The 10964-nt window shown below is 31.3% G+C and overlaps 1 protein-coding gene across 1 annotated transcript; it reads left to right on the top strand.

Annotated features, from left to right (window-relative positions):
- Positions 1-7605: 7605 nt before the first annotated feature.
- Positions 7606-9352, top strand: LOC105254785 (cuticle protein 19). Its single transcript, XM_011263679.1, has 3 exons — positions 7606-7614; positions 8166-8403; positions 9186-9352. Exons 1-3 carry the CDS (start codon positions 7606-7608, stop codon positions 9350-9352), a joined length of 414 nt encoding a protein of 137 aa, XP_011261981.1.
- Positions 9353-10964: the final 1612 nt, after the last annotated feature.

Here is a 10964-nt window from a genome sequence, read left to right as displayed (position 1 = left end):
CGAATTAATGGTTAAAAGGGAGTGTTTCTGGCTAGTCCGCAATGCTATAAAATGCTATAAAACGATCCCGGTTCTTTTCGTTCCTGGAACAAGTCCATCGGCGGTTTTCGCAAAGGAGGAAACACGACCTTTGTGAAGGTAAACTAAAGTCGATAGTATGGTATTTGTTGCCGCGAGTTGATACATTGCGGACACGAACGCGAAACGCGTTACGTACTATTACAGCGGACGCTTTGAACGCAACGGAAATTCGTGTTGTAGCAGGTCGGCCGAAAGCATGCACACGTCGCTTATAATTACGTATTCTTGCGAACAAAATTGCGCGGAAGGTGTTGCGAATCTTTTGTGCACGCGTTACGGTCGCTGACGTCGGAATAATTGCGGATTCCGGAAAGTCTTACTCTAGAAAATGTTACGATGCGCGAAACACACTGCACTGATAGTGAACTTTCAGTTCAACGTGGCACGTCTGTTATGGAACGCGATTAAATAACGATTAAGTGGGAAATGTAATATTCCGTTATTATAAATGTTGCAGTCCGTTCAATCGTAATTATACATTAAAGTACTTAAATGATACAATTATATTAGAAATAATAATAAATTATGTTATATCAATTGATGGCATAAAAGTATAAGCATTAGTGTAATTGAAATCAATAATTATTAGCTCCAAATAATAAATAATTTTCTAGAATTCTGTGTTAACAAGTAATTAATAATAAATGTTACACATATTATTTATATTAAATTCATAAATTTAAACATTTGAATGGTAATTATATTAAAACTTTATTGTAAATAATTATTGTAATATTAAATAATATTAAATAATATTAATAGTATAGAGATTAATGTACGTCTCATACACACACGTATGCACAATTTAGTATTTATTACTTTTAAATGATAAATTGCTTTCTATAAAACTTAGTATTTGTGTTCAAATTTTTGATATTCTTGTCTACAATATTTACACAATACATGTAGCAATTTTTTTTTAAGTCAAAATATATTAAATAAGAGAAAAAACTTAAGAAAGCAATATTATATAATGGTTGTTTTTTTGTTAGAGAGAAGATTACGTAAAATGCTCTATCCATCTTCATAAAGTCATTTATGAAACGTTACAATACAAACTTATCGATCTTTCCCTCATTTCTCGCAAAGGTGCTTTCTTATTTTATAAGTTAACTGAATGGAAAGCATAAGATTAAAACTAGAATGATATCAATAATGAAGAAAAATGAATGTAATATATCGTGTAATGTTTAAAGCAACATTTAACGTCAAAACTCGAGAAATAATCCGTCCTAATGATGAAATTGTAGTAAAACTCGCATCAAATAGTCAGAAATTTCCTGAATGGCACATTTTACCGCGAGAAAGCTCAAAACCCTCTCTTTGGTATCCAATTTGCGGAAAGTGGACGGATATTAACCTTTCATGATCTCTGTGCCCGGGCAAAGAACTACAACGTATAACGTTGAAGAATAACACGAAGGGCTCAGCACTTTTACCTGGCCGCGGGCGAGAATCCGTCGGGTCCCCCAGCCACAACTCGGTCGGATCGATCCAATTTCAAGTTTCGCCGATCTCATCGACCAACGAAGGGCGGATCGCAAAAGCTTTCGTAAAACGAATCGCCGGTACCACGCCGCGTTGAACAAAGTATCGCGCGGTCATGACCGTAAAGTATGAGCGTGGTGTGTTTTGGAGATCTTTATGTGGGCGGTAAAAGCGTCTGGGGGGCACGAGTCAGTTTCCGGTGCGCATATTCGGGGACGGAAGAATAATGACGGGTTTCTTTTTCGCCCCCTTCGATATTTTTTCAACCGCTGAAGTGTCATAACGACGATGAAAATGAATTTTGCTCTTGGCGCGCGTGGTCCTTTCGATTTAAAGGATTAACTTAAGGATAACTTTTCCAATTATTCGCGGTCACCAATTTGCCTTTAATAGAGAACGCTGCTTCATGGGCAACATTTCCCCGGTCACAGAATGTCTGAATGTCCCTCGTAGCTTTACAGAAATTGATTGTCCGCGTTGTCTTCGTCGCTGTCGTTATTAAGGACTTTCCCAGGATGTACGAGGAAGATGCGGTAAGTAAATGTCGCTCGTTTAATTCGTGAAATCGATCACTCGAAGAGGCAATTATACCTGTTGGCGAAAGAAATATCGATTCGCGCGCAATTATCCTTGCACTCTCAGGTGAAAAATAATTGCTTAAATTATGTGAATTGCTTTGAAACGGAATGAAACTTTTCTACAATACACGTAAAGTACATTGAAATAATTTTAAAGTACATTGAAGTACATTAAAATAGTTTTTTTTTATCATTTTAAATTTTACATTTTCAAGACGCAATCAAATATTTTAAAAACCAGAATTATATTCAATATAAAAAGAAATATATAAAATGATTATTCTGTTTTTTTAGAGTTTAGACAAAAATTTTTTCCTCAAATTATATTATTCGAACAAAAAATATAATAAATATAATGATTTTATGTAAAATATTAATCATAGATAAAATTTTGACAATAAGATAAGATACTGATCGCGCAATCAGGCATCATCTTATTTTTTCAGATACATCATTATGAAAAGATATTCTAGATAGACAAGTATAAACATCAACATTATAATTATAAAGCTAACTTTCTATATCGTTTCTGATATTTTTAATATTAATATTGAAAGCAAAATTAAACAGCTGAAGATTGCTGTTAAAGTATTAACTATCTTGAGGAACAACATATGTATCTTCTCGATATTATTTATAGTATCTCTTGTTAACGTTAAAGTAAAATATCGATGTAACAATCCCAGGTATGTATTGTACAACACTGATCCAGGATCAGCGAGGTAGCGCGATGCAACTTGATCTCGCGCTCTTAATTAGAATCTCGAAGTAATTGGATATCTGGTTTGGTTCTTAATTAGAAGTAGGAGAGGCGAAGGAACAGATTCGTTTCTTGCCCGAACTTGCGGTCTGTTGAGTGCATCCGCTACTTTTCTGGCACGCTTCGCAAAAACGCGAAAGCCGCTTCGCAGTCGCTAATATCTGCGTGCGCCTGTTGAATTTAATTGTGACTGATACTGAGAAAGGGGGATGAGAGTTTATTACGTTTTCGTTGGGAAGCTCTGCAGTAAAGCCGGCGAATGAAATGCACGGAGCTTACGGCAAAGCTATCCAATACGACTAGGAAAACGTGTAAATGTCTGCGTGAACGCGAATTTAATTGAAACGTATAGGTACACAAGAGTTTCTGTTATATCTTCATTCAGCGTAAATACCATCTCCGCGTTCTGTATAAGAAATATCATTTACATGTGCATTGGACACCGATAGGAGAAACGCTGTATATTACTTTGACAAATATATCGTCCAGAATGTCACAAATTATGCAGGCCCACTTTTAAGTTTTCTTCCGCAGTCCTGCAGAAATTAATTTAAAAATTTCTGATTAATTGGCCAATCTACCTTCAAAGTTATTGAATATATTCACGATTGTATACTTAAACTTTCTCTACACTTTTCTACGCTATAGAATTAATTATCAAACACATTTCAAAGTTCACAATGTTGCATAAAAATTTCTTATAAAAAGTAATTATAAATACAATTATAAAAATAATTATATAAATTGATAATATCAGTTGAAAAATCTAAATAGCATTGATTCCAATGATGATTGCACATTTTATTTTTAATAAGAAATATTACATGAATAATTTAATCAAGATCTAATGTCATGTTTCTTACTCTAAATCTATAAATCTGTAATTGATTTTATATTAATTATTAACTAAATAATCTTCGATTAATTTCTCTTATATCATCGAACGATCTCTGATTAACATTTCTCAAATTAATCGTTAATCCAAAAGAGTTAAATTAAATTTATTAGATTTATTTTATTTATTATTTAACTTTAAAAATTTAATTGATATTTTCGCATCAGGACTCACTTTTTGAATTTTTGGGGTAGGATTCTTTTTCCCAAATTCATTCTCGGTTTTACCACAATAGCGTGATTTCGTTTCATCGGAACGAACGAGGATACTCATGCTCGATTTCTGCTGACTGAATGCGGCGAGTTGGCCGATCGCTCTCATCAGCAGGGACCGCAACATCGTTTTTATCCAATCACGTTTCCGCGCACGCGTCTTCGATTTCTCGAGTCAGCAACGCGACGAAACGTGGCGACAGCGGTCCAGGTTGTCGAAAAGCGATAGAAGCGCAAAATTCACTGACAGCAGGCAGGAAAACGAGTTCGCGAGTTGAGAGAGAAAGGAGCAAAAGCCGAAATTCCGTGCTTCAACAATCGCGACGAACGGGATTGGGGTCGTTCTATAAGGAGATCGGTTGGTCATTGTATTATACCGGGCCTGACCAATTTTGTTGCCAATTTCGTTGCCAATTTCGTTGCCAATCTCGTCGCCGGTTTCTAACGCGGATAATCGCATCGCGCAAACGCTTCGACAATTTCTATTAAGTTCTCTTAGCGGCGAGACTACTACAGTTGTGTAGGTTTCCGTTGAGATAGAAACGTTGAATTTCTCCGAGCGAACAAAGCTAAAGCTGACTGCGAAACAACGTTTCCGAGCTTATAATCTTCGTCCTCGATTTCTAACAATTAGTTCGAATCGTTATTGTTGCTAAATCGTTACTATAAAAGAGTAAGCTAAGTGACGTTATGAATCATGATAAAAGTTGTTTTTCTCTTTTGAAGATAACAGCAAAATTAACTTTGTCTGCGTTTAAAGATTAAAAAAATAATGATATAAATAAAAGTATACTAGAAGATGTGCAAATATCATGGTTAAAATTTTAAAGCTCAATTTTTAAAATTTTTTATTTGTCGCATAGTTTTAAATCTACTGTTATTTTGTGAAAATATCACTAGAATGTTTTTTGAATATTTATTTACGAATTTTTTTCGTACATATCAATTATTAGACCTTCTTGTATTCTTTTCAATTTTTATAAATTGATTACATTAGCATTATATAAGACAATTTATCCACGAAAGATTTCGTTTCTATAATTGAGATTTGTAGAGAAAGATTTGATTTTTAGAGAAGATTTGATGAGAAAATATAAATTTAATAACTAGTTAAATAATAATTATAGGAAAATATTTCGTATTCTAAATTATAAATTTTATATTAAAAAATTCGATTATTATCTCTGTTTTTTAATATTGAATTTTGCCGTTTTCGATATCTCATTGTTTTATGTAAACCCGCTATAATATTAGATATATTGCTCTTGGCTTCTTGCTATTGATTACTAATCTGTTATAAGACCTTGTTATGTATATGCGATTAATTCAAACATTGAGTTAAGCCGACTGATTACTCCTTTTAGCTATATTAGATTATGGTATCAGAATAATAAAAGATTAATTAATTCATATCGCGACAACATGGTATGAGAAAAAAATTATAATTACACGAAAATTTAAAAATACACAATTTTTCGCTTTTGTTTTTATAATTAATGGTTATAGTAAATGATCAGAAATAATAAAATAAATATAATTTTTCTTTTTAATTTACTTAAACAATTATTATAACTTAATGAAATTATAACAAATGATTGAAACGTAAAAGAAAAATAAAAAGTATAAATTTGTAAAAGTAGTATACAAAAATTTTGTTACTTATACAATCAGAAAAATAATTATTTCAATTGATTTTTGAAGTCTCCAATATATATATAATTGATACATTTATTTCTAATTCGTAAAATTAGAGAGATAGAGAAAAAGAGAATTAAATTTTTAATTGTTACATATAAATATATTTTTATTTAGATTTATTGAAATTATTTATAATCTAGTAGATAAAAAATAGAACTTGTAAAGAGAGAAAAATCTTATTTTTTATTTTACATTCTTTTTCATTTATCAATCGTTTTTATTTTTCACTTAACAATTGAAATGCAAATTAAACATTGATAATTATTACATTGGATCAACATATAATTTGCTGCTTTACTAAAATTAGAGTATCTTGTAAGCTGCAGCGCAAGTATTATGTTCAATCAGTTAAATAATTACAAAAGATGATAAATTAAATCAAGATTAAATAATGTGAAGAGAACGTAAATCTTGAATATCATTAATATGGCGTCGCATAAATGCATGTATATGCACGAAGGCGACGCAACGTTCTGCGTATAAACGTATCTCGTTGCAACACAACGGCTCGGATCGATACAGTTGCAAATTACTGAGAGCAAATGGATGGATTACCAGTTGACTACAAACACTGACACAGTCTCTTTTTCGGACATGTGGCAGCTCCGAGGATAGTTATTTCAGGCCTAAATTAATCTAGTCGATACAATTTCGCGAAATATATCTTGCTAGAGAAACGGGAATTGCCTCGCGAAAAGCGACAATGCATTTCATGGGAGGATCATGCCAATTACTTCGCAGATATACACACGATAATTCAAAACCAATTTTATTTTAACAACGTGCAACAAAAATATTTTTTGGTCCGCGTAATCAAACAATTATCGAAGGTTTGACTTTATTTGATGCATCGGATATGGCCGGCAATGCGCATTTACTTTGTCTTTCTGTCGGCGACAGAGTTATGAATGAGAAGGTTAAATCTCTGGTATCAAGCGTATCACACGTGTTTGAATTTCACAGGCAACACATAACGCATTTGTAGTGTTAATCGATTATTGTAATGCGTGGCTTAAGCTTGATGTAACATGATGCGATATTTCGTAATAATGTAACTACTTGTTATGTTAATCTTAAGAAGATAGAGTTATATTAAATCAATAATAATGATTTAACTGACTTTAATAATTTAACACTCGATAATTATTATTTTTGTCACAGATGATACTTGCTCCACTGTCGAAAATTACTTTGACTTAATATAAAAATGTTTATCTAAGCAGAAGAAATCATCATTATCTTTATATTCACTACACGATGTATAATAAATCAGTGTATATTTTTTTAAATTACATAATAGCTAATTAATATTCTTGTAAATATTTCTTCTCTTTATGTAATGTCCACTTAAAATCATTTTTCGATTCTTGAAAAAGATTTATTTAATAAATAATCAAAATTATGAATATTTTATACAAGATTAAATAAAGTCAAATTATTTTATTTTATTATTATTAAAAAAATGATATTGAAAAGAATTCAGTTTATCTAAAAATTCCTAAAACACACACACACACACACACATTGATTTGAAGTAGTTTTATCCCCCACTACGACTCCTAATAAAAACAAATTGTTTCGTGAGACTTGAGAAAAAGTCTTCTATGACACAATCGAGAGCGAAATCGATTATGATTCTAGTGAAACCAGGCATTCACATGCATGGCATTCACTATAAAGGTGTTTCATCGCAGAAATGCTTAATCTTATGCATAGAAAAGTGATTGGTTCACGTTGTGCTTTTTGTCGCTCTCGCAGGAAACGTTCTGTATGTCTACTAAATAATATTGGCGAAATTTTCTGGGCAAAAACGAACGCTGGCGCGAGCTATATAAACTTCTATCGATAGACAAGCGTATCATTCGCATTTAGGAATCATTAAACACCGGAAACATGGTAAAGGTTTGTATCTCTTCGACAGATGATCAATGAGAGGTGATTATTACAGTGTATAATATTGCTTTATATTTTTGACTATTTAATATTACATAAATCTTTGTAAATATTAAAAATGCTAAGAGCATTTATACGTTATTATTTCAGAATATCTAAATAACTTATGTAAAAAGTGAATAAATTTGTTATTGCCACAATTTTTCATTATTTCATACAATTTTTAATAATAATTGTGCTTTTAAATAATCTGTTGCATCTATCTTGTTTTTAATGCTTTAGTGAATATTACATTTTCTTTTATTGCAATTGTTATTTTACTGTTAATTTTACGGTAACTGCTTTCGTATATTATCTTAAACTTTATTATATCATAGAAACATGTTTATTTATCACAATTCGCTCGTGCAATTCATAAAATAAAACTAATTTTTGTATTTGATATAGAACAATATTAGATATGAAATATTAGATGTAAAATTTATTCATTAGAAATAAAATTTATTTTCTTTGTTATATAAGAGTACGTATATGCAATTGGCATCAATTTTTATTAGCAGTTTGTCCCACTGTTGGCTATATTGGCCCTCTTAGCGATCCAAAGTGGATTGACAGAGCATGCTCACAGTTTCGCGCATTTTTATGGACCTGTCAAAGGACCCGGCCATGAAATAGTTGTCCATGATAAGCACGGTCATCATCATGTAGATTACATCGCACATCCCAAGTACGAGTTCGCGTATGGCGTCGAGGACCATCACACAGGCGATTATCATGGACAAAAAGAGCAAAGGGACGGTAAGCTGAATTCGTAATTTTCATAATGTCGAAGATAACAATTTGTTTACTCTGAATTAAAAGATAGCTCATTATAAATGCTTTTTAAGCGAAATACACAATTGAGATTTGATAATCACTCTTAAGCTTAATTAAAATGATGACATTTACATTATAATATGGAATATGTAAATTATCTTGCTTTTATGTTAAAGGAAATATAAATATTATTATTTTACGTATGTCCTTTTTACTGTTTTCTGAACGATAAATTGAACATCGTAAATTATTCAACATAAATTTTATTAAAATTTATGTAACTATGCAAAAAGTTGCTGAATTTTTTTTACGATGTTTGCTCAATAGCTTGGAAAATGCTGCGGTTACTAAAGTTTCTGAAAATTTCGATCAAAGTTTGTTTGGCGGATCTTGGCGAGAGATATTTGAAAGCGCAGCTCTGAATCGCAATAAGTCGGGTGAAGAGGCGGCGTTCAAACTTATTTCTTTTTTTCTTGCCTCCCACACTTTTGTATCTAACACAACGGCTGCAATGTGATAGTTAAAGGTTATAAATGATGGGGTCGGATTACACGGTAGTACGCTTTAGCGTGCGCTCAATTTTAATTAAACATTGTGGCGGTCGTATTGATGTAACATAATATGTGGACGGTACACACATGTATTACATTAATGTCGATGATCCTCGTCTCTAATTCTCTACAATTAATACACGTTTACGAACGGTTAGTTATAACGTTGGCCGCACAAGTTCATATTACGCCTTTTCTTTTTTTTATTCACAGGCAAAAAAGTTATCGGCGAGTACATCATCAAGGAACCGGGCGGTAACACTAGGATCGTGACGTATCATGTCGATCCTCACGGAGGATTTTTTGCCCATGTTCATAACTCTGGTGGTAATAACCACCATGGCGGTACGTATGGCGGTCACGGACAGAAGTATCACTGAAGGCATCACAATTTTTAATCTGAATATAGTATTAGATAATATAATATAATATATATTATATAAAAATTATCTTTAATCTTACACAACAAAACTATGTATAAGATTTCATTGAAACATTTTTCTAAGAAAGCATACTCCTAAGAAGAACAATATTATTTTGTATAAAAGAATATGAAATATTTTGAAAATAATAAAATAATTATTTAATAACATAATTTTTAATAAAATTAATAAAATAAGTTTTTTAATAGAATTAATAAAATAATTTTTTTATTAATAAGTTAGCATTTCATTTCGCAATTAATTTGAGCAATAATACAATTTACAATAAATCAACAATTTTTTTTACAATAAATCAACATTCTTTAATAAAATTTTACTATTATAATAAATCAGTCTAGCAAAAGAAACAATCTATTAAATATGTTATACATATGTAAATCAAATGAATATTTTAATTTGATAGAAATAATTTAAATATACATGTGTGTTATATTCCTTTAGACTCTAATTTATAAAATTATATTTTACATTTATATCACACAGACGCTATTTCGATTTTGCTTATGTAATCGAAAATGTTATTACTTATGGAATAGCAATGGCAATTCGGAAGTGTAGGCAGAACAAATAAATGGACAGATTGCGTGTATATAGGTCTAGCTCAATGAGCGAGCGAGGTATTCTAAGCTTCGGCGAACATATTGGGTCACGTATTGAGACCAGTGCGATCGCTATCATGCGAATAGACTAGCAGAAATTGAATTGCACTTGCGGATATAGATGGTATTGAATAACGTAAAAGTTTCCATCATCGCATTAGAAAATATGCTAAAAGAAGAATTGCAGTAATTTAAAATCTTTATGATTGTTGACCCTCTTAAGCTGTGGTTTCATATTCTAAAGAGATGTCTCGCTGTTTACATTAAATTAGAGAAGAAAGAAACTTTGTGAATGTGAAAAGATTATACTTTAATCTGTATTCTTACGTTTGATATGAATCTGTAATATAAGATGAATTGCTTATTCACCTTCCAACAATTTTCTTTATAAATATCCTGCAATTATTCATAATATTTTGATATGCATGCAGTTTTAAAATCACAGATTGGTCATATTTTAATTTTAAAAACGCATTTCATTTATATTTTATTATTCTTTCTACTATAAACTTTTAATATATTTTCAAAATTATTTCCCTCCACAGTAATAAATATGATAATCTGATCTTTGACAAGATCAGAATATTAACAATTATGCGATGTTAAAATACAAGTAACGCTAATAATCAATGTGACGTTACATTTCAGAAATAATTTTTTTAAGAATTATCGATTGTAAAATATATCAAGTCTAAATTAAGAAATAAAATAACAATAACTATTTATGTATGAGACATTTTTGTGAAATGTTAATTTTTGCCGCTCGTTTGGCTGAAGCTCCACGATTAAAAGGATGAAATTAAGATGCCGTTCTTTGAGCTGCATGAGATGCTACACAGAGAAAGAGAACATCATTCCTCGGAGGATGAACCGAGCTTAAATGTCGAGGAAGCTATCACATGACTTATAGCTGCGTCTGGCGTCAGACAACGCATTAATTTTTCACAGCA

This window comes from Camponotus floridanus, unplaced genomic scaffold, assembly GCF_003227725.1.
Source record: "Camponotus floridanus strain SB8 unplaced genomic scaffold, Cflo_v7.5 scaffold42, whole genome shotgun sequence".
In the NCBI taxonomy this organism is placed as follows: domain Eukaryota; kingdom Metazoa; phylum Arthropoda; class Insecta; order Hymenoptera; family Formicidae; genus Camponotus; species Camponotus floridanus.
The sequence above is the reverse complement of the archived record's forward strand: the minus strand, read 5'-3'. Positions and strand labels throughout refer to the sequence as shown.

Excerpts from the sequence above, each read along its gene's own strand:
- LOC105254785 (XM_011263679.1), top strand. Across the intron at positions 8,404-9,185 it reads ACAAAAAGAGCAAAGGGACG|GCAAAAAAGTTATCGGCGAG; the intron begins GTAAGCTGAATT and ends TTTTATTCACAG.